The sequence below is a fragment of the Leucoraja erinacea genome, chromosome 9 (genome assembly GCF_028641065.1).
Source record: "Leucoraja erinacea ecotype New England chromosome 9, Leri_hhj_1, whole genome shotgun sequence".
NCBI lineage: Eukaryota > Metazoa > Chordata > Chondrichthyes > Rajiformes > Rajidae > Leucoraja > Leucoraja erinaceus.
Window position 1 is genome coordinate 1402433 of NC_073385.1, and position 24218 is coordinate 1426650.

The following is a 24218-nucleotide window of genomic DNA, read 5'->3' on the forward strand; positions in this document are numbered from 1 at the left end:
GTGTATGTGACAAATAAACTTAACTTGACTTGACTTGACTTGACTTTACTAGTTGAGGCCAGTTCATTGGCTATATTTAAGAGGGAGTTAGATGTGGCCCTTGTGGCTAAAGGGATCAGGGGGTATGGAGAGAAGGCAGGTACAGGATACTGAGTTGGATTATCAGCCATGATCATATTGAATGGCGGTGCAGGCTCGAAGGGCCGAATGGCCTACTCCTGCACCTAATTTCTATGTTTCTATGTTAATGTCCTCCCTGGCTCAATTATAAAGCAGCCACGACATAGCATAAACCCACCATCTCTTAGGGCATCGTAGATAAACCAAAATGTCATCCATATCTGGAGAACAAATAAGAAAACAAGCAGGAATTAAGTGCAAGACATTTAATTCCTCTAACAATGATTATTTGTTGATTTTTGTAAATTCAACAGGAGTGGTACGACTGAGCCCCCATGAAATTGCAATGTTCTTTTTCGGCAAAGGATATTTCCCGTGCAACTAGCAAACAAGCAACTTAACAGCCGAGCTATTCCGACCAGGAAAATTCCAGTTTTCATCCAAGCTGATTGATCAGATCAGAAGCACTTCAAGGAGGGTTTAACTTAATTCCTGGTCCCACGAGGGGTAAAGGCTTCCTGTTCCAGTCTGACAAGTAGCAGTGAAACCATACACTGCCAACCCAGTCGCAGACAATGCCATCTTACTCCATTCAATAAATATGCTGATATCTCCCATATAATTCAGTGCATGCCACAAAGCACCATTCTCTTGAACAATCAATGGCCAAGTAGGATAGAGTGATGCAATAATTTTATTTTAAAAAGTAAGCAAGTATAGATTCATTTTTGATGCACATTGATTGCGTTTGTTCCTAAAATGATGTACCCGTCAAGTTGGGAGCCAGTGGATGGGTGATGCTTTGGGTCGGGACCCTTCTTCAGCCTGAGGTTGGGATCCTTCAGACCGAGTCAACAGTCTGAGGAGGAGTTCTGACCCGAAGCATCACCCCTCCATGATCTCCAGGGATGCTGCCTGACCCACTGAGTTACACCACCACTTTGTGTCCTTTTTCACTACTGCTAATGGCTGTGCCACATAAATTGTAACTGGTTCTAGAAAGCTTCTCGCTTTACTCTTAGTGTTTATTGTCAAGTATTTATTATCAGGTGCAAGTACAATGAGAACTCTTGCTTGCAGCAGCATTGCAGACACATAGACTCATTCAACACAGGAGCACATTATAAATGATCCAAGACAGTGGGGGGAAAAGGTATTAATGCAAAAAAAAAAATCGACATCTTTAATTTTAAATAGTGCAAATAGATGATAGTTTTCAGACTTTTCTGGAATTTGATTTCAAAATGATAGCTTAAAGGGATAGACCAATAATTGAACATCCAGAACAAGGGGTCACAGTATAAGGATAAGGGGGAATTCTTTTAGGACCGAGATGAGGAAAACATTTTTCACATAGAGTGGTGAATCTCTGGAGTTCTCTGCCACAGAAGGTAGTTGAGGCCAGTTCATTGGCTATATTTAAGAGGGAGTTAGATGTGGCCCTTGTGGCTAATGGGATCAGGGGGTATGGAGAGAAGGCAGGTACAGGATACTGAGTTGGATGATCAGCCATGATCATATTGAACGGCGGTGCAGGCTCGATGGGCCGAATGGCCTACTCCTGCACCTATTTTCTATGTTTCTATGGTACATAATTCACATAATGAAGCGCCGAGATCTGGTCTCTGAAGATTGAACCGTGTTAGAATAATTGGACCTCTCCTCACTCTTATATTTTGTGCTGCACCGATCTTTAGTTACAACTGATACAAACCATGTTGGAATTATACTGGAGTTGAGTCTAAGTCTGACTGCACAATGCAATCCCCAAATCTTTTAAGCTTTTATCCCAATAGTCTGGGATGAATTCCAAGTCTGCAGGGTGAAAGAGCAATATTCTAACTCAATGCAACATCTCACTCCCTCAGGGAAAATGAATCCGAGTTCCAGATGAATGCACACACATCTGCTGTATGATCCATCACAAACTCCATTCACTCTGAACACAGCTTCGCTAACGCACTTGTGAGAACGGCTCATTTATTGCCTTCTATTCCACGCAGTTCCATAGCGGCACAGCAATATTCCAGCTTGATGGGAATAAACCCGTTTGATCGCCAACCTATTCTCTTCCTTCCCAACGCATTAACATTTTGCTGGGGCTCAGATGACACAGCACCAATACAAACTCCAGTGGCCCAATCGCCTAAACCATTGATCACAATTAACCTTTGGTGAGCAAATTGACATGTAGCACAAACTTGGCATCTAAAATGGGCAGGAATCAGATTTTTCTCCCAGACAACAATTTATCCCAACTCCCATCTCTCTCCACCTATCTTCCAATCTCTTCCCCCCCAATGTGTATCCACCTATTACTTGAGGGCTTTGTCCCCTCCCACCTCTCTTTACAAAGTCCCCCCCCCCCCCTCACTTCCACTGGGATCAGTAAGGAGGAGGATCACAACCCAAGATGTCACCTGTCCATTCCATCCACAGATACTGCCCGACCTACTGTGTTCCTCCATCACTTTGCGTTTAGCTGAAGATTCCAGCATTTGCAGTTCCTGGTGCCTCAATGTCTCCTCACTGGTGTTCATCACAGTTATGGCAAGAGGTGAAAGGTTGATCCCAATACAGGTCAGTTATTGGTAGTCAAGCTTTCAGGAGAGATCAATCAAGCTTTAAAGAATATATATCATGCTCCAACAATGGCAAGAATAGGGCGGCATGGTGGCACAGTGGGAGCTCCGGTTTCATTCCACACTCCAAATACCTGCAGGTTTGGAGGTTAATTGTAAATTGTAAATTGTCCCTAGTTCCGGGAATCGCTGGTAGGTGCGGACTCGGTGGGCCATAGGGCCAGTCTCCGCAATGTATCTTGAAATTAAACGAAAATGGTTGTTGCATCTTCAACTGATAGGAAATGAAGGGAGATCATTCCCTGCTCTGATTCTCTTTAAATGGTCCAAAATTGGACCTGCCTCTGGCAATCTTCTATCTCTTTCTCTAACGAAGAGATGTGTGTATTGTACCTGGCTTTCCTCAGCCCACAACTAAAGTGTAACAATCTAACCATATGAGCATTGAGATGTGGCAGCATGGTGGAGCAGCAGTAGAGTTGCTGCCTTACAGTGCTTGCAGCGCCAGAGACCCGGGTTCGATCCCGACAACGGGCGCTGTTTGTATGGAGTTTGTACGTTCTCCCCGTGACCGCATAGGTTTTCTCTGAGATCATCGGTTTCCTCCCAAACTCCAAAGACGTACAGATATGTAGGTAAATTGGCTTGGTAAATGTAAAAATTGTCTTTCGTGTGTGTCGGATAGTGTTAATATGTTGGTCGGAGCGGACCCGGTGGGCCGAAGGGCCTGTTTCCGCTCTGTATCTCTAACTAAACTAAAAATATACCAATAACTATGGGTGGACCTTAAATAAATATTATTTTCCAAATTGCGATGATACAACATGTGCTTCAATATTCAGTTGTTGCCTTGGAGGTCCATGTGCGAATGAAAGTTTATACCATTTCTTAGTCGACTTCCTAGATGGTCATCTTTACCCGTTTGCCACTCTGATAGAAAGGAACAGGAACAGAAACACAACTTAAGCGTTCAGTGTGAATTGTAGCAAAAAAAATAAGGAATATCTGGAAAAGGGGTCAGCTGCTTAAGATGGAGTCTTCTGTAGGAGTACAATTCTTTCAGAGAGTACTGAGGCCGAGTCATAGTGAGAACTTTCAAGATCAAGATGGATTGATCTTTGGAATATGGGAGAGTCGGGTTAGGGGTGGGAGATTGCAACCTTCATGTGGTCCACCCTGTTTCCACTAATGCAATTAACCTGAAGTGCACAAACAAATAGATCAAACAGAACAAGTTGACCTCCAACTTTAGGCTGTGCAAGCCATACGCAGGGTGCCGTCTGTACAGAGTTTGTACGTTCTCCCCCGTGACCACATGGATTTTCCCTGGTGTGCCCCCCCCCCCCCCCCACTCACCCCCCCCCCCCCCCCCCCCCCCCCCCCCCCCCCCCCCCCCCCCCCCCCACAATCGAAAAAGACGTCCAGTTTTGTAGGCTAATTTTGCTTTTGTAAAAATTGTAAATTGTCCCTAGTGTGAAGGATAGTGCAAATGAACAGACATTGCTGGTCGGTGTGGACTCGCTGGATTGAAGGACCTGTTTCTGCGCTGCATCTCTACACTAAACCCAGTTCAGAAAGCAAACTTTAAGAGTAGAGACTGCATGGAAGGCTTAAAAGTACAACAATCTCCAACAGAATTGAGCATGGCGTTTTCTATGTTTCTTAGTGGATTGGAATGCTCTATTCCAATCCACTAAGAAACATAGAAAAGGCCATTCGGCCCTTCGAGCCAGCACCGCCATTCAATATGATCATGGCTGATCATCCAAAATCAGTACCCCGCTCTTGCTTTTTCCCCATATCCCTTGATTCCCTTAGCTCTAAGAGCTAAATCTAACTCTCTCTCATTGCAAGAATAAGAGTATTGCATTCATTAGATAAACAAGCTGACAATTAAGAATTATTTGATAACAGAATTAAACTAATTGGCCTTCAGGAACTGGTATAATTTGGAAATGAAATTAAAGCATTAAAGCAGAGAAATGCTCAAATTAACTGCAAGACATTTAACAGAATTAAGTTGAAAGCTAGTTGAAAATGTTATTTAATTAAAGCATTTAAACTAACCCAGCAAGTAAGAATTTAATGTTTCCGTTTTCAGGACATATGACAATAAAACACTCATGACTCGATTATTAAATAATGCTTCAGATTTGTATCTTCATTTCCTGACTGCTACGCAATTGCATTGAACACAATTTGGCCGAAAAGTAAAAGGTATTACTTCAGTACAAAGCAGAACTTCACAAAATCGATCTTGTTCAGTTAAAACTATTTTCATTTGTAGAATGCTTTCTATTGAAGCTGGGAAGTTGAAGAGGAAAAAAAATAACCCTTGTGCCCCAACTACCAGGCCATTTGCTATGGCATCTGGTCATCTGGTCTGATTCAGGGCAAACAAAATGATGGAAAATAAGCTGAAACGGGACAACTGTTACTTGTCGACATGTGCAGTCTGCTACATGAAACATATTCTGCATTTAATTCCTTGCACCATAGAGTCACGAGATTGGTTCTGTCTGAGAGGGTAGTTCTGTCAACTTTGTATTTCTTTATGACATAGACAAGTGTCATTCAGCCCATCAAGTCTATGCCATTTTTCCAACCATTCATTTTCCAGACTTATTTCCTGTAGCCTATTGTGTCACTCATGCCCATTGATAGCCCTTGATTAGCCCAACAGCCAACTACACAGCAGTCGGTTTGCCCTCCAGCAAGCACATTCGTGGTTAGGAAGGAAGTGCAGATGCACAAATAGACACAAAATGTTGGAGTAACTCAGAGGGTCCACCTGCATCTCAGGAGGAGAGGGTCTGAAGAAGGGTTCTGACCCAAAACGTCACCTATTCCTTTTCTCCACGTTGAGTTAATCCCTGCATTTTGTATCCATCTTCAGCACATGCTTGGGACAGGGTAGGAAGCTGAAACATCTGAGGGAAACCCATTCAGTCAGAGGGAGGATGTGCAAACTCAACAAAGGCAGCACTGGAGGTCAGAACTGAACCCAGTCACTGGACCATGCTGTACTGCCCCATTTTCAATTACATGTAGCGTGCACAAGTTGAGTAATGTAGTAATATTGAATAAATGCCAACACTGAAACATGTGACACTTAAGCAGTATGTGAAGAGCTCTTGATTAATCTGTAACTGGGTCAACAAGTATTTGAAAACTCCAATTCTCTCGAAGCCATGATTTATGCAACAGCATCTAATCAACAAACTTCGTCCGATTTAGTTACAATGCCATTAACTAAGAATCCAATTATAGCAAATATGTGCAGAGTAAGAGGATTGAAACATTGGCCTGCAAATGAAAACTAATCAAAAGGCAATATATTCAAAAAATGGAGAATTATTAAAACGAGAAGTTGCTGACACAGATTCAATAAAAACTTACAGAAGATTTGTGTAATTTCTTAAAATGGAGAAATATTTGTTGACCAGCTTGGATCCAATAGCTCAACGTAACTTACATGGGATCATTTTATTATTCAATGCCAATGACCTTTATAGTCGGAGTCTCACTACAACTCCCAATTAACTGTGATCAACTGACTCCTATGTGTAGATATGGTGTCCATATTTAAAGATCTATTCCATTCAGGGCAGCACAGAGAATGTTCAGTAGATTGATTGGATAGGTTGTCTAGTAAGGAGAAAGTTAGCAGATGGTACATCTTATACTGTACCTTGTGGATGTGATACGGAAGATGCTGTGATGATGTTTCCAGAACAATGGGGCAGTGTCTCAGGAAAACTGATTGGGTGAATGCACAGGACATGAGGGGAATTGATAGGGTGAATGTACAGTTGGGCCGAAGGGCCTCTTTCTGTGCTGCAGGATTCCATGGCAAAATAATACCCCTTTAAGGCTGAAGGATGGAAGAATTTCTTCACTCAAAGGGTTGTACTCTTTGGACCTACTCTATCCCATTGCGAGCTACAGGTGCAAAATCAGTAAGAATATTCAAAGCAAAGGTGGACTGACTGTGGAACGTTGGGGGTGACAAAGATCCTACTGTAGGTTTGTGCGACCTTATGTCCTATTCCTGATCTTGTATTCTTAAGCCAATTTCATCATTGTAATGCCTTTCATCGACGGCACAACCTCCAGATCTAAGCAAAGGTGATGTACAAAAGAACCAGATGTGCCATAGGTGGTTAGTATTTTGTGTCTCGTTGGAAGAAAGGGGGATGAATGGGAAAAAAGTGGCAAGAGTAACAACATTTTCAAAAATAATGTTTTGGGCGGCACGGTGGTGCAGCAGTAGAGTTGCTGCCTTACAGCGCTCCAGGGGCCCCAAGTTCCATCCTGACTGCTGGTGCTCTCCGTACGGAGTTTGTACATTTTCCCTTGCATGGGTTTTCTCCGCAAGCTCTAGTTTCCTCCCACACTCCAAAGGCGTACTGGTTTATACACTAAATGGCTTGGTAAACATTGTAAATTGTCCTTAGTGCGTATAGGATAGTGTTAACGCTAGTTACATAGAAATATAGAAACATAGAAAATAGGTGCAGGAGTAGGCCATTCGGCCCTTCGAGCCTGCACTGCCATTCAATATGATCATGGCTGATCATCCAACTCAGTATCCCGTACCTGCCTTCCCTCTCCATACCCCCCGATCCCTTTAGCCACAAGGGCCACATCTAACTCCCTCTTAAATATAGCCAATGAACTGTGGCCTCAACTACCTTCTGTGGCAGAGAATTCCAGAGATTCACCACTTCTCTGTGTGAAAAAAGTTTTCCTCATCTCGGTTTTAAAGGATTTCCCCTTTATCCTTAAGCTGTGACCCCTTGTCCTGGACTTCCCCAACATCGGGAACAATCTTCCTGCATCTAGCCTGTCCAACACTTTAAGAATTTTGTAAGTTAGCACGGACTCGGTGGGCCGAAGGCCATGTTTCTGCGCCGCTTCTCTAAACTAAAACAAAACAAATTGAAACTAAACTTGAAGGCGGCAGAAAGTAGACTGACGAGATGACTACACTAAAAATCCACCATAGCCATAGTCTCCTCCAATGGTGCACTCTCAGTGATTCTATCTAGAAACATAGAAACATAGAAAATAGGTGTAGGAGGCCATTCGGCCCTTCGAGCCAGCACCGCCATTCATTGTGATCATGGCTGATCGCCCCTTATCAATAACCCGTGCCTGCCTTCTCCCCATATCCCTTGATTCCACTAGCCCCTAGAGCTCCATCTAACTCTCTCTTAAATCCATCCAGTGATTTGGCCTCCACTGCCCTCTGTGGCAGGGAATTCCATAAATTCACAACTCTCTGGGTGAAAATGTTTTTTTTCTCACCTCAGTCTTAAATGACCTCCCCTTTATTCTAAGAGCATATCTGCTGCAAACTGTAACAACACATGAGTGTCCAGAGCCAAGATATTATGGGTCGCCCCCTAAATGGATTAATCTTATAAACCGAGGCCAGGAAATCTTTTAAAGCTAATGCTGCAGATGTTAGCCTAGACACCACACACACACACACACACACTGACAACCACACACACACACACACACACTGACAACCACACACACACACACACACACACACACACACACACACAGAGGGAAATTGAATCACTACACACAATAGATGCCCCAGCAAAATTGTTAGAACAAGCTTTTTATCTAACATTTAAAAATGAACCCTAACTAAAATAATACGTATCCAATAATACGTTCAAGACTGAGATCTTGTTACAAGTTTATTGAACAAAACAGGCTTCAGAGTGTGTGAATTGAAGGCCACTTTAAACTCAGCAGTTTAAAACAAAACAAAAAGGAAAATGCATAACAGGCAGGGCAGCATTTCATTCTCAGGAATGAATATTAAAGTTCAACGCAGTACTTACGGAAGTAATCCGAGGAGAGAGCTCAAGGCTACAAGTGAACTCCTGTAGGGTTGAGCACATGCTCAGGGACATTACAAGGATGTGCTGGCACTGGAGAGGGTCCAGAGGAGGTTTACGAGAATGATCCCAGGAATGAGCGGGTGGACATATGATGAGCGTTTGACGGCACTGGCCTTGTACTCGCTAGAGTTTAGATTAAAGGATGAGCGGGTACCCTATTGAAACTTACCGAATAGTGAAAGACCTGGATAGAGTGGATGTGGAGAGGATGTTTCCACTAGTGGGGGAGTCTAGGACTGGAGGTCATAGCCTCAGAATTAAAGGACGTTCCTTTAGCAAGGTGATGAGGAATTATTTTAGTCAGAGGGTGGTGAATCTGTGGAATTCATAGCCACAGAAGGCTGTGGAGGCCAAGACAATGGATATTTTTAAGGCAGAGATAGATAGATTCTTAATTAGTATGTCTGTCAGGGGCTATGGGGAGAAGGCAGGAGAATGGGGTTAGGAGGGAGAGATAGATCAGACATGATTGAATGGCAGAGTAGACTTGATGGGCCAAATGGCCTAATTCTGCTCCTATCACTTATCAAATGAATTACCAAATGGTTCCCTCCTGTACTCCACAGCTCAATGGGCGCTAGTTCTTCCTGTAAAGGGTCAACCCTTTCAGGCGATGAGCTCTGGGTCACAACTAATCACAACTGATAGATCATTTCCTTCCCTCACAGTGGGAAACGTTGATTCCGCTGTGTGGGGATGTACATGTTAAATTCTATCGTGTGTTGTGTTCTGTTTATTTGTATGGCTGTACAGCAACCCACATCTCACTGTACCAAATGGTACAGTGGCACTAAATGTAAACTTCAACTTGAATAGATTGGAAAAAAACTTTCCCCCAATATTGTAACGTTATTTTTTTTATAACTGCACTAACGGAAATTAGGGCGACATGGCAGCACATCGGTACAAGATACATTTATTTGTCACATGTAGCAATTGCAACAGTGAAATGTGTGGTCGCCATACAGCCATACGAATAATAAAGAGCACAGCACACGGTAGTGTTTAACACAGACATCCCCACATAGAGGGATCAAAGTTTCCCACTGTGAGGGAAGGCTCCAAAATTCAGTCGTCGTCCTGTGTTGTCCTCCCGTGGTCGGGGGGCTCCCGAACCCCCCCCCCCGTTGCCGCTACGGGCGGCCCGATGTTCAGGTCCGCTCGCCGGGGTGACGGTATTCTGACTTCAGGACTGGAGGACATCCTCAGCGGCTTAGACATCCGAATCGGCCACCTCCTACCAGAGTCAACGGCTCCCGAAGACCACAGGCGGCGCTGGGTGGAGATTCAACGCTGGCAGCCCTCAGTAGAGTTGCTGCCTTACAGCACTAGCAGCGCTGGACACCTGGGTTCAATCCCGACTACGGGTGTTGTCTGTATGGAGTTTGTACATTCTCCCCGGGTTTTCTCAGCGATCTTTAGTTTCCTCCCCCACTCCAAAGACGTACAGGTTTGTAGGTTAATTGGCTTATAAGTGTAAGTTGTCCCTAATGTGTGTAGGATAGTGTTATCGTGTGGTCGGTGTGGTCTCGGTGGGCCGAAGGGCCTGTTTCCACACAGTATCTCTAAACTAAAACGGCCTTTCCTGTTTACACTGTCTGAGCTCCTTATAAATTTAATTCACCTTAACTAAGGTGAGTTCAATCAGGTACAAAAAAAATGATATTATTCATCACAATTAAGTCTTTTCTCAACTGCCTGTTACACAGAAAACAACCCAGGTTTATCCACGGATTCAGGGGCAGCGGAACCCCCAAAGATTATTCCATTGGTCCCTGCCATCTTTCATTAACGCCATGATGATCTGATGTGTCCGCACACAAGGTTGATTTTAGATTGGCCTCGATGGGATTGTTTCCCCAATACAAGATACCGACAAGAAGCTGCAATAAGTATATCTTGTTTAACATTCTAACAGGATTACACGAGCTGTATTTAGTCTATGACACTTTAACTGGTTGTACAATTCATCTTTGGCATGTTTAAACACAATTGCTTTTTCAATAGCACTCGGTTAACTCTCAGATCTTCCTGGTCGCAAGGACAAGGCAACAACTTGCTGTTCTATTCAAGGCTAGGAGATTAAAGAGGATAGTTTTCCCGCTGGCATTTTCTGATGCGTATTTAATGACAAATCATTGAAAATGTTGGCAATTGTTTGGAAGCACAAGGAAGAAAGGATATTATCTGAACGGCACGGGTGGCACAGAGGTGGAGTTGCTGCCTGACAGCAGTCCCGGAGACCCGGTACGAGGTGAGAGAATGATCCCGGGGATGATTGCGTTAACCTATGATGAGCATTTGACGACTGGCCTGGACCCGTTGAAAATTGGAAGGCCTGGATAGAGCGGATGTGGAGAGGATGTGTCCACTAATGAAGTGTCTAGGACCAGAGCCCATCCTCAGAATAAAAAGACCTGCCTTTAGTAAGGAGATGAGAGCATTTCTTTAGCCAGTAGGTGGTGAATGTATGGAATTCATTGCCACAGACAGCTGTGGAGACCAAGTGTTTGGGAATTTTTAAAGTAGAGATTGACAGGTACTTGATTAGAAGGGTATCATAGGTTACGGTCAGAAGACAGAAGGATGGGGTTGAGAGGGAAAGGTAGATCAGCCATGGCTGAATGGTGGAGTAGACTCAATGGGCCAAATCGCTTAATTCTGTTCCAATGACTACAAGTCCCTTTCCCTCCGCAGATGCTGCTTGGCCTACTGAGTTTTTCCAGCTGTTTGTTCTTCCATGGATTCTCTATAGTTTCAATCCACATTACAGCAACGTCAGAACATTGCATGCAAGCATAGGAAGGATAAACATATAGAACAGAATTATAAACATAGAAACATAGAAATTAGGTGCAGGAGTAGGCCATTCGGCCATTCGAGCCTGCACCGCCATTCAATATGATCATGGCTGATCATCCAACTCAGTATGCCGTACCTGCCTTCTCTCCATACCCTATGATCCCCTTAGCCACAAGGGCCACATCTAACTCCCTCTTAAATATAGCCAATGAACTGGCCTCAACTACCCTCTGTGGCAGAGAGTTCCAGAGATTTACCACTCTCTGTGTGAAAAAAGTTCTCCTCATCTCGGTTTTCAAGGATTTCCCCCTTATCCTTAAGCTGTGACCCCTTGTCCTGGACTTCCCCAACATCGGGAACAATCTTCCTGTATCTAGCATGTCCAACCCCTTAAGAATTTTGTAAAGTTTCTATAAGATCCCCTCTCAATCTCCTAAATTCTAGAGAGTATAAACCAAGTCTATCCAGTCTTTCTTCATAAGACAGTCCTGGCATCCCAGGAATCAGTCTGGTGAACCGTCTCTGCACTCCCTCTATGGCAACAATGTCCTTCCTCAGATTTGGAGACCAAAACTGTACGCAATACTCCAGGTGTGGTCTCACCAAGACCCTGTACAACTGCAGTAGAACCTCCCTGCTCCTATACTCAAATCCTTTTGCAATGAATTTTATTTACTATAAAGTGATTAGGGAGTCAGTAGATTTATCTCGCTGTTTGGCAAAGAGTTTTAAAATGGGCGTCCAGTCACTCTGGGGTTTGTCACGTTGTGAGTTATGCCACAAGTGGCTGACGTAACCGATACCAGAGGCAGCTGTTGGTTTGTACACTAAACAAACGGCCATCCATTGGGCAGCGCAGTGGCGCAGTGGTAGAGTTGTAGGTTCGATCCTGACTACAGGTGCGGTCGGTACAGAGTTTGTACGTTCCCTAGTACATTCCCCCAATGACCACATTGTGGATTTCTCCTGCTGCTCCGTTTTCCTCCCACACTCCAAAGACATACAGATTTGTAGGTTCGCTGGCTTTGGTAAGTCACTAATGATCCCTAGTGCGTAGGATAGTGTACGGGGTGATCGCTGGTTGGCATGGACTCGGGAGTGCCGGGGGGGAACAAAGTCTTTATTCTGGAGCCAAATTTTCAGACACGCCCTAACCGACAAAAAGGATATGTTAATAATTTCCAAGAACATCGATGTCGGGCCAAGTCTGTCAGAAGCTACCTCTTTTCACCATCACTTTACTTGCTCCTGGGATTTAGAGTGTTGTAACTGATATTTAAATACAAGCAAGGAAGCTTCTTTACGCAGAGAGTGGTGGCAGTGTGGAATGAGCTTCCAGTGGAAGTGGTGGAGGCAGGTTCGTTGGTATCATTTAAAAATAAATTGGATAGGCATATGGATGAGAAGGGAATGGTGGGTTATGGTATGAGTGCAGGCAGGTGGGACTAAGGGGAAAAAAAGTTGTTTGGCACGGACTTGTAGGGCCGAGATGGCCTGTTTCCGTGCTGTAATTGTTATATCGTTATATGGTTATATGGAAGCTGCTGCTTGTTAGCACTGTAGCATCATCTGAAGCCAGGTTGTCCAAGTGCCTGACAGAATACAGAGCAGGAGAGACGGATTTCCAATCACGGGGACCGGACATTTCAGCTAAAAGGACCCACGTAGGCGCTGAAGCAGAATGGCCGCCTTCTATACCTGGTGTTTCTATGATGCCAGGAACCAAACCAATGCTGGGGCTCTTTCCCCTGCGAGGGTCAACCAAGCAGTCACTCCTCAGATTCTGTCCCACAGTGAAGCATCATTCCTTTCACCACGCTTCCAGCTGATGGAACACAATCTGAAGCACATCAGTCTGAAGAAGGGTTTTGGCACGAAACGTCGCCCATTTCCTTCGCTCCATAGATGCTGCTGCACCCGTTGAGTTTCTCCAGCACTTTTGTCTACCTTGGATTTTCCAGCATCTGCGGCTCCTTCTTAAACTCTCGAGCACAATACTCAAATCTGCCACAGGAGACGGACTATTGGCCGACATTCCAGAGTGGTGAATCTCTGGAATTCTCTGCCACAGAAGGTAGTTGAGGCCACAGTTCATTGGCTATATTTAAGGGGGAGTTAGATGTGGCCCTTGTGGCTAAAGGGATCAGGGGGTATGGAGAGAAGGCAGGTACGGGACACTGAGTTGGATGATCAGCCATGATCATATTGAATGGCGAATGGTGCAGGCTCGAAGGGCCGAATGGCCTACTCCTGCACCTAATTTCTATGTTTCTATCTATTACACACCCACTGTCTCCCATAGCTATCGAGACTATACTTCTTCTCACCCTGCTTATCCCCTACTCTATTCCCCACTCCCAATTCCTCCGTCTACGCCCAGGATGAGGTTTTCCCATACATGGTCATCGGAGATGTCCTCATTCTTTCAGAAACGGGCAATAGATGAGGCTCTCACTCAGGTCTGCTCAATATCCCGCAGTTCCGCTATTACTCCCCCTCCCCCCATTCATAACAAGGACAGAGTCCCCCCTTGTCCTCACCTCCCGCCCCATCAGACGGCACATACAGCATATAATCCTTCAACATTTTCGCCACCTCCAACGGGATCCCACTACTGGCCACATCTTCCCATCTCCACCCCTTTCTGTTTTCCGCAGAGACCATTCCCCCCGCAACTCCCTGGTCAACTCGTCCCTTCCCACCCAAACCACCCCCTCCCCGGGTACTTTCACCTGCAACCGCAGGAGATGCAACACCTGTCCTTTTACACCCCCCCCCAACCCCTCCCGACTCCATCCAAGGACCACAACAGTCTTTCCAGGTGAGGCAGAGGTTCACCTGCACCTCCTCCAACCTCATCTACTGTATCCGCTGTTCCAGGTGTGGGCTCCTGTACACCGGCGAGGCCAAGCGCAGGCTCGGCGATCGTTTTGCTGAACACCTCTCGCTTTCAAGAGAAACTTAGTTTTAGCTCTTAGGGCTCACGGAATCAAGGGATATGGGGAAAAAGCCAGAACAGTATCAGCCATGATCATATTGAATGGCAGTGCTGGCTCGAAGGGCTGAATGGCCTACTCCTGCACCTATTGTCTATGTTTCTATGCTCAGCCCGTCTTAACCTACCTGATCTCCGGGCTGCTCAGCACTTTAACTCCCCATTCCCAATCTGTCCTGGGCCTCCTCCATTGTCAGAGTGAGGCCCAGTGCAAATTGGAGGAGCAACACCTCATATTTTGCTTGTGTAGCTCACACTACAGTGGTACAAACCCTTGCTTTCCCTCTCTCTCCACCCCCTCCCCCTTCCCAGTTCCCCCACCAGTCTTACTGTCTCCGTTCATCAGTCTGAAGAAGGGTCTCGAACCGAAACGTCACCCATTCCTTCTCTCCAGAGATGCTGCTGGCCCCGCTGAGTTACTCCAGCATTTTGTGTCTGCCTCCAATCTGCCACATTGCACATGCAAAACTGGAGCGCACTCTGCTACTATATCAGGCCTACAAAGATCCTTTACCACCAAGCCAACGTGTGAGTGGGCAGGTGGCAGGTATCCTGCACTTACGTAGAACATAGAACAATACACTACCGCACAGGAACAGGTCCGTCAGCCCACAATACACGTGCTGGACATGATCCCAGGTTAAACGAATATCCTCGCCTGCATGCGATCCATATCCCTGCATATCCATGTGCCTGCCCAAAAGCTTCTTAAATGTCACTGTCGTGTCTGATGCCACCACCATCCCCGACAGCTCGTTCCAGGCACCCGCCACTGTGTAAAAAAAAACTTGCTCCGGATATCTCCTTTAAACTTTGCTGCTCTCAAACTTAAAGCTATGCCCTGTAGTTTAGTTTGTAGATACAGCGTGGAAGCAGGCCCTTTGGCACACCGAGTCCTCGTCGACCAGAGATCCCCGTACATTAACATTATCCAACACACACACACACTAGGGACAATTTACAATTTTACAGAAGCCAATTAGCCTACAAATCTGTGCGTCTTTGGAGTGTGAATGCGGAGAAAACCCATGCAGTCACAGGGAGAACGTTCGTACAGAGAGCACCCGTGATCAGGTTCAAACACAAGTCTCTGACACTTTAAGGCGGCAACTCTACCACTGCGCCACTGTGCAGCCCAATTTATGATATGAAATCTTTGATATTTCCAGTCTGGGAAAAAGATTTTGACTGTCTATCTATGCATCCCATAATTTTATGTATTTTCACCCGAACACCCAATGTTCCAGAGAAAACAAAACAAGTTCACAAGCTCATAAGTGATAGGAGTGGAATTTGGCCATTCAGCCCATCAAGTCTACTTCGTCATGCAATCATGGCTAATCTATCTCTCCCTCCTAACTCATATCCCCCGACACTCATACTAAACCAAGAATCTGTCTACGCCTCAAAAATATCCATTGGCTTGGCCTCCACAGCCTTCTGTCCAAACTCCCTGTACGTCCAAACTCTCCATGTAGCTATGACCGTCCAATCCAGGCAGCATGCTGATGAACTTTTTCTGCACTCTCTCCAATGCCTCAACACCCTTCCTATAAAGGACCAGCCGGAGCTACACACAATACTCCAAACCCAGCCTAACTAAAGTTCCATAACGCTGTAACATTGCTCTGGCATGTACAGAACCATTATATCTTCAGAAGATCTCTGAAAAATCTCCTGCACTTCACGTTCCAAAGGAGGTCAATCAACAGATAATTAGTAAATCTATTCCCCGGTTTGAGTTGCAGCCATTCCTTTTCACCACTTTCATACCTTGCATGCAGCCTTCAAGTCTGCGAATCAGCTCATAGGATCTACATCTATCCAGGAGGGTCCTGATTGCAGGGAGTGGGTCCAGGATGATGGTCTCTGGGTGCGAATCAATATAATCCTGAAAAGAAAGATACAGTACTTGAGCATATTTCATCAGCACATGTTCTACTACAAGAGGAACCGCAGACTGCACCCATGACAAAGCCAGACTTAATTTTCCGCAAGAGGAAGATATGTTGGTGAGCTGCATTTTGAGGCAACCGCCCCAAAACCGTTCTTCCACTGCACCCTGATCACTGGCTTGTGAAAATCTGTTCCAAGTTCTGCAGTTGTCAGGTCCTGAAAATGTCATAGAGTCATTGCCATAGGTCCTTCGGCCTAACTTCCCCATACTGACTAAAATGTCCCATCTACACTAGTCCCACCTACCTGTGTTTGGCCCATATCCCTTTAAATCTGTCCTATCCAAGTTGCTGTCTAAATGTTCCCTCAACTTCGTAATAGTACCTGCTTATCTCCTCCGGCAGCTCATTCCATACATCCACCACTCTTTGTGTGAAAAAGTTACCCCTCAGGTTCCTGTTAAATTTCCCCCCCTCACCTTAAACCTATGACCTCTGATTCTCATTTCCCCTACTCTGTGCAAGAGACTCAGTCAAATCTATTCCTCTCATGATTCTGTACACCTCTACAAAATCACCCCTCATCCTCTTGCCTGCTAAACCGCTCCCAATAGCTGAGTCCCTCGAGTCCTGGCAACACCCTCGTAAATCTTCTCTGTACTCATTCCAGCTAGAAAACATATTTCCTATAACATGGTGCCCAGAACTGAACACAATACTCTAAATTCTTGCTATTGAGGGAGTGCAGCATTAGTTCACCTGGTTAATTCCTGGGATGGCGGGGCTGACATGTGATGAAAAAATGGCTCAACAGGGCTTGTATTCACAGCAATTTAGAAGGATGAGAGGGAATCTAATAGAAACATTAAAAAATCTTAAGAGATTGGACAGGCTAGATGCAGGAAAAATGTTCCTGATGCTGAGAGAGTCCAGAACAAGGGGTCACAGTTTAATAATAACGGGCAGGCCATTTAGGACTGAGTTGAGGAAAATCGTTTTCAACCATAGAGTTGTGAATCTGTGGAATTCTCTGTCACAGAAGGCAGTGGAGGCCAATTCACTATATGTTTTCAAGAGAGAGTTAGATTTAGTTCTTAGGGCTATCGGAATCAAGGGATCTGGGGAAAAGGCAGGAACGGGGTACTGATTTTGGACAATCAGCCAAGATCATAATGAATGGCGGTGCTGGCTCGAAGTGGCACTGCTACACCTATTTTCTCTGTTTCTATATTTCTATGTAAATGCGTCTTATTTAGCTACAACATGAAATCGCAACTTGAAGAGAATACTCTGATATTAGGCTGGAGTACAGTACAATGGGCAGTGTTTGGTGGTGTGAGGACCTAGGAACAAATGGACAAAGAGCTTTTCTAGATCTGGGCGAGGTGGAGCGGCAAACGAGAGGAAGCGAGACAGAAATCAAATAGTGTCATTCATCTTGGCGTCTTGCCATCCATCGACTTGGAATATAATCAATCTCCCATTGAAAAGATCAGCAGAGCCAGGATAAGGCCCAGAGCAATAAACCAGAATAGTTTTCATATTTAACGTGACTGTTGCAATAAACAAGGCTGAAGACAAAGTTTGTTTGTTTTATGAAATGTGGGCCGGTGCCAGATATTATTTATTGCACAACTTAAGGGATAAGGCAGGAATGATTCTGCAAAGCAACTGAAGAAAACAACTCGAGATATTGGAATGACTCAGAACAGCAATTTACATTTGAGTCACAAGAGATGGCAAATGCTGGAATCTGCAGCAAAAGGGGGAGAATAGATTGACCAACTCAATGGGACAGATGGCACTTGTGGAGAATACTGGACAGTCAATGTTTTGTGTTGAGACCGTTCCTCTAGACTGTAAGAGGAGAGGGGGAAGTAGGTATGAAGAGGCAAGTAGCAGTAGGCAATAGGGGGATACAGGTGAGGAGGGATCATTGGTAGATCATTTTGACCACCTTTAAGAGTGGGGGAGAGGGGGGAGCCCATGAGGAGAAGCATAAATAAAAGGCACACATAAAAACATGTGATAATAATATCTTGTCCAGTGATAATACTTATCCAGCACCATTCCCACCCCACCGCATCTCCCACCCGCATGTCCTCTGCCCAACCAGGCCCTCTTAGCTGACTCACCTCCCGAACCCAAAAGGACACAAAGTGCTGGGTAACCCAGCAGGTCAGGCAGTGTGTCTGTACAACATGGGTAGGTGACACTCATCAATCTGAAGAGGGGGGTCTCAACCTGAAACATCACCTATCCATGTTCCCCAGAGATGCTGCCTGACCTGCTGAGTTACTCCAGCACTCTGTGTCCTTTTGTGCATTAACCAGCAGTTAGAAACTGCAGTTCCTTGTTTCTACCTCCTAAGCCCATCAGGATCTCAGTACATGGATTATATTTTCTTAGATGGTCGGGGGGCGGGGGGGGGGGAAGAGCTCACATACAAAGGAAACCAATAGTTCCTGAGGCAGAAGTCAGACAAGCAAAGTACTTGTCACCCTGCCAGTACACTGTAGAGATAGATTGGGAATATAAATATTGGGATATATCCAATTAGTTCCTAGTTATTTATTTTTTCACTACTTAGCAATGCAGCAATTAATTATTCTGCTGGCTATCAACTCTAGAACATGAATTTTTAGCTTGGCATGTTAAGATAGAGAGTGAATCCAATTGTGCTTCGCTGATGAAATTATGTCCTTGTTTTAAATCTGGCCTTTTCATGTTTTGTGCTAATATTTAAAATAAATATATGTTTCATTTCCACTGAACAATGGAAACCACCAGCAGTCTAATGAACTGCGGACCATTAGCATGGTCACCATCACTAAAGGGAGCTAAGGCTGTGGGCGGCACAGTGGCAAATCGGCAGGGTTGTAACGTTAGAGAGACCTGGGTTCGATCCCAACTATGGGTGCTGTCAGTTCAGAGTTTGTACGTTCTATTTGTGACTGCGTGGGTTTCCTCCAGGTGCTCCGGTTTCCTCCCACACTCCAAAGACGTGCAGGTTTGTAGGTTAATTGGCTTCAGTAAAATTGTCCCTGGTGTGTAGGATAGTGCTAGTGGATCACTGGTCGGTGCGGACTCAGTGGACCGAAGGGCTTGTTGCAACTCTGTGTCTCTGAGGTCTAACAGTATCACCGCTTGGTGTTTGCCTTCAGTCATTGAGACATTGCAGAGAAATAGACCTTTTGGTCCCAATTGTCCTCGCTGACCAAGATGACTGTCTACGCTAATCCCAATCTCCTACATGTGAACCATAACCCTATTGCCTTTTCCTACCCAATACCTGTCCAGCTATATTTTAAATGTTGTGACTGAAGCCACCTCTACCGCTCCCTCTGCCAATTTGTTTCATATGCCTACCAACCCACATGAAAAAATTGCCTGTCAGAACTCATATACGTTTCGCCTCTCATCACAAACCCATGTCCTCTAGTTTTAGTGTACAAGAAGGAACTGCAGATGCTGGTTTAAACCGAAGATAGATACAAAAAGCTGGAGTAAATCAGCGGGACAGGCAGCATCTCTGGAGAGAAGGAATGGGTGATGTTTCGGGTCGAGACTCTTCTTCACACTGGTTAGGGATAAGGGAAACGAGAGATATAGACAGTGATGTGGAGAGGTAAAGAACAATGAATGAAAGATACGCAAAAAAGTAACGATGATAAAGGAAACTGGCCGTTGTTAGCGTGTGTTGGGTGAAAATGAGAAGCTGGTGTGACTTGTGTGGGGGAGGGATAGAGAGAGAGGGAATGCCGGGGCTACCTGATGTGAGAGAAATCAATATTCACACCACTGGGCTGTAAGCTGCACAAGCGAAATATGAGATGCTGTTCCTCCAATTTGCGTTTAGCCTCACTCTGACAATGGAGGAGACCGAGGACAGAAAGGTCTGTGTGGGAATGGGAAGGAGAATTAAAGTGTCCAGCAACCGGGAGGTCACGTTGGTTCAGGCGGGCTGAGCGAAGGTGTTCCGCTAAACGATCGCCCAGTCTGCGTTTGGTCTCGCCGATGTACAAGAATCCACATCTTGAACAATGGATACAGTAGATGAGGTTGGAGGAGGTGCAAGTGAACCTCTGCCGAACCTGAAAGGACTGTCGGGGTCCCTGGACAGAGTCGAGGGAGGAGGTGTAGCGACTGGTGTTGCATCTTCTGCGGTTACAGGACAAGGTACCTGGGGACGTGGTGTTTTGGGTGACAGGGGATGAATTAACCAGGGAGTTGCAGAGGGAATGGTCTCTGTGGAAGGGGCTAGTTTTTGGCTTACTTTAAAACTGGGATTGAACACTATAATGTTGTCCTTTCTCGGCTATGAGAATCATAAGCCTTAGGAAAAATGAAAATAAATAATGGAAAATAACCTGTGGATTTCCATTTAAGGTCTATTTTTCATTCTATTAAATCTCTATTCTTCTTTAGTGCACTTGCCTCTGTTCACAAATGCATGAGTGTCAAGTGTTTCCAATTTTGATTATGGATTGCCAACTCAAAGCTTTACTGCTTACTCTGGGGATTCCATCACAAGACTTCAGGCATCAATATCCTCATCCACACAGCCATGGTTGGCCATCATAGATTGCATTTATTCTCGGCCACTGTACGTGCCAAACCAATTGCAAGGCAGCAGTTCTCATTATTCTTAAGATGATTCCCAATAGTCAGCCAGAAAGCTTTTTTCCTCTTCTTCAATTGTTTTTTTTGTATAGCTATTCGTCAGAATTGTTTCCTGTACAAGGAAGAATATTTTATTCCTCTTCCCATGCAGGCAGTAGGCATGCAGGTGCAGCAGGCAGTAAAGAAAGCGAATGGTATGTTGGCTTTCATAGCAAAAGGATTTGAGTATAGGAGCAGGGAGGTTCTACTGCAGTTGTACAGGGTCTTGGTGTGACCACACCTGGAGTACTGCGTACAGTTTTGGTCTCCAAATCTGAGGAAGGACATTATTGCCATAGAGGGAGTGCAGAGAAGGTTCACCAGACTGATTCCTGGGATGTCAGGACTGTATTATGAAGAAAGACTGGATAGACTTGGTTTATACTCTCTAGAATTTAGGAGATTGAGTGGGGATCTTATAGAAACTTACAAAATTCTTAAGGGGTTGGACAGGCTAGATGCAGGAAGATTGTTCCCGATGTTGGGGAAGTCCAGGACAAGGGGTCACAGCTTAAGGATAAGGGGGAAATCCTTTAAAACTGAGATGAGAAGAACTTTTTTCACACAGAGAGTGGTGGATCTCTGGAACTCTCTGCCACAGAGGGTAGTTGAGGCCAGTTCATTGGCTATATTTAAAGGTAGTTAGATGTGGCCCTTGTGGCCAAGGGGATCAGAGGGTTTGGCGAGAAGGCAGGTACGGGATACTGAGTTGGATGATCAGCCATGATCATATTGAATGGCGGTGCAGGCTCGAAGGGCCGAATGGCCTACTCCTGCACCTAATTTCTATGTTTCTGTGTCTATGTTTCACCTTAATGATTATCCTTCACAGTTTAGACTTTACTTTATTTTAGATATCAGGCCATTCGGCCCACCGAGTCTGTGCAGACCAATGATCACCCCGTGGAATAACTCTATCCGACACATTCGAGCCACTTTCACAATTTTACCAAAGCCAATTTACATGCAACCTTGCGTGACTTTAGAGTCTTGGAGGAAACCAGGGCACTCGGAGAAAACCCATGCGGCTGCAATGAGAACGTACAAACTCCGTACAGACAGAACCCATAGTCAGGATCCAACCCGGGTCTCTGTCGCTGTGAGGCAGCAACTCTACCGCTGCAACACTGTGCCCATGGCATTATCCTGGAGTGCTGGCAGATGGAATATTCACAGCAGGATGCATTGAAGTTTTATGGAACTGCGTTTGTGTCCTCACCTGAAACCTCTGCACCAGCGCCTGGGATTGGGCATCATTTTGGTCGGCCTCCAGGATGACATCTGTCAGTTTGTGAATGATAACATCAAGTGGCCCCTGTTCCTCGAGTGGTTTCTCCAAATCAAGCTGCAACAAAAAAGGAATGAAAGCTTTAGATTTGTTTTTGAAGAATGGCTTCTCTGCTGCAGAACTCGAATAAACTGTTGCACCCTCCCTCCTATCAGTTAGCTCTTCAGGAGGGGTTGACTAGAACCACCCATCATGCAAGCTCACTGCATTTTGATAGCTTATAAAACGGTGACTAAAAGTATGTGAATTATACCTCAATCTACAATGAGAGCACAAAGTTTATGTTGGGTCTCCAACTGAATAAGGTGGGAGTTCTATCAGGTAACGAAGGACATGGGTTATGTTCACATATATAAGAGTTGGTCTTGGCACCATGTGCGGCACAAACATTGTGGGTCGAAGGGCCTGTACTGTGCTGTACTGTTCTATGATCTATGCTCGATGTCAGTGCGGTGTAATGCCCCCGTCCCAATTTGGAATCCTGAACGGAAACCTCTGGAGACTTTGTGCCCCACCCAAGGTTTCCGTATGGTTCCCGGAGGTTGCAGGTGGTTGCCGGACGTTGCAGGTAGTGGAAGCAGGTAGGGAGACTGACAAAAACCTCCGGGAACCGCACGGAAACCTTGGGTGGGGCGCAAAGTCTCCACTGGTTTCCGTTCAGATTTCCTAAGTGGGACAGGGGCATTAGACACAAACATTCATCAGTTCATCCTGTAGACTTTTAACTCTTGCTCAACTTATTGTTTAGCTGGTCATTTTTGTATATTTGGGGGAATTTTCTGACTGAGATAGTTGTCATCTCACGTTGTTACAATGGCAGCATTTCAAACACATCTCACCAGCTTTGCAACATCCTGGCAGCAACAGGAAGGCATGAGACCAGCACTGGTCTCTTGTAAAACTAAACGCTCCTCCTCCTGAACCTTTCTGACTCGTTTGGTTGTGAATGTCAAATTTGGACACCAATTTGGAAATCCCATCTCTAAGAATTCTTCCAGATTTCCTAAATGCATACATTCCAAGGGGTAAAAACGTGAGATAAAACATGGCAACGTAGGGTGTGGTTGGAGGATGGTAGCAAGTCCTCATTATATCCACTGTTACTATCCTGTAAGAGTGGGACAGATGGAACATAGAAACATAGAAATTAGGTGCAGGAGTAGGCCATTCGGCCCCTCGAGCCTGCACCGCCATTCAATATGATCATGGCTGATCATCCAACTCAGTATCCCGTACCTGCCTTCTCTCCATACCCTCTGATCCCCTTGGCCACAAGGGCCACATCTAACTCCCTCTTAAATATAGCCAATGAACTGGCCTCAACTACCCTCTGTGGCAGAGAGTTCCAGAGATTCACCACTCTCTGTGTGAAAAAAGTTCTCCTCATCTCGGTTTTCAAGGATTTCCCCCTTATCCTTAAGCTGTGACCCCTTGTCCTGGACTTCCCCAACATCGGGAACAATCTTCCTGCATCTAGCCTGTCCAACCCCTTAAGAATTTTGTAAGTTTCTATAAGATCCCCCCTCAATCTCCTAAATTCTAGAGAGTATAAACCAAGTCTATCCAGTCTTTCTTCATAAGACAGTCCTGACATCCCAGGAATCAGTCTGGTGAACCTTCTCTGCACTCCCTCTATGGCAATAATGTCCTTCCTCAGATTTGGACATGGAACAAATGATTTTCCCACCCAGAGGTTGAATTGCCACTGCTATGTAAGCCTTACACAGTAAGGGCAGCGTAAGGTGTTTTAGTGTTGGGGACACAGGGTGGCGATGTGCCTTTTGGTCCTCCAGCCTGCGCCCCCCACACACTAACACTATCCTACACCTTTTTTTTACCTAAGCTAATTAACTTACAAGCCTGTACATCTTTGGAGTGTGGGAGGAAGGTGGAGCACCCAGAGAAAACACACGCGGTCACAGGGAGAACGTACTAACTCTGTTCAGACAG

At 45.2% G+C, this 24218-nt stretch overlaps 1 protein-coding gene across 2 annotated transcripts in view; it reads right to left on the reverse strand.

Annotated features, from left to right (window-relative positions):
* The window catches only part of itpk1a (inositol-tetrakisphosphate 1-kinase a), a 224821-nt gene that overhangs the window by 41110 nt on the left and 159493 nt on the right, over positions 1–24218 (reverse strand). For both annotated transcript variants that reach the window (XM_055640067.1, XM_055640066.1), the window contains exons 4-5: positions 22200–22325; positions 16197–16314 (exon numbers count right to left, since the gene is read on the reverse strand). In XM_055640067.1, coding sequence (XP_055496042.1) covers positions 16197–16314; positions 22200–22325 — 244 coding nt within the window. The remainder of the gene's footprint in view (positions 1–16196; positions 16315–22199; positions 22326–24218) is intronic.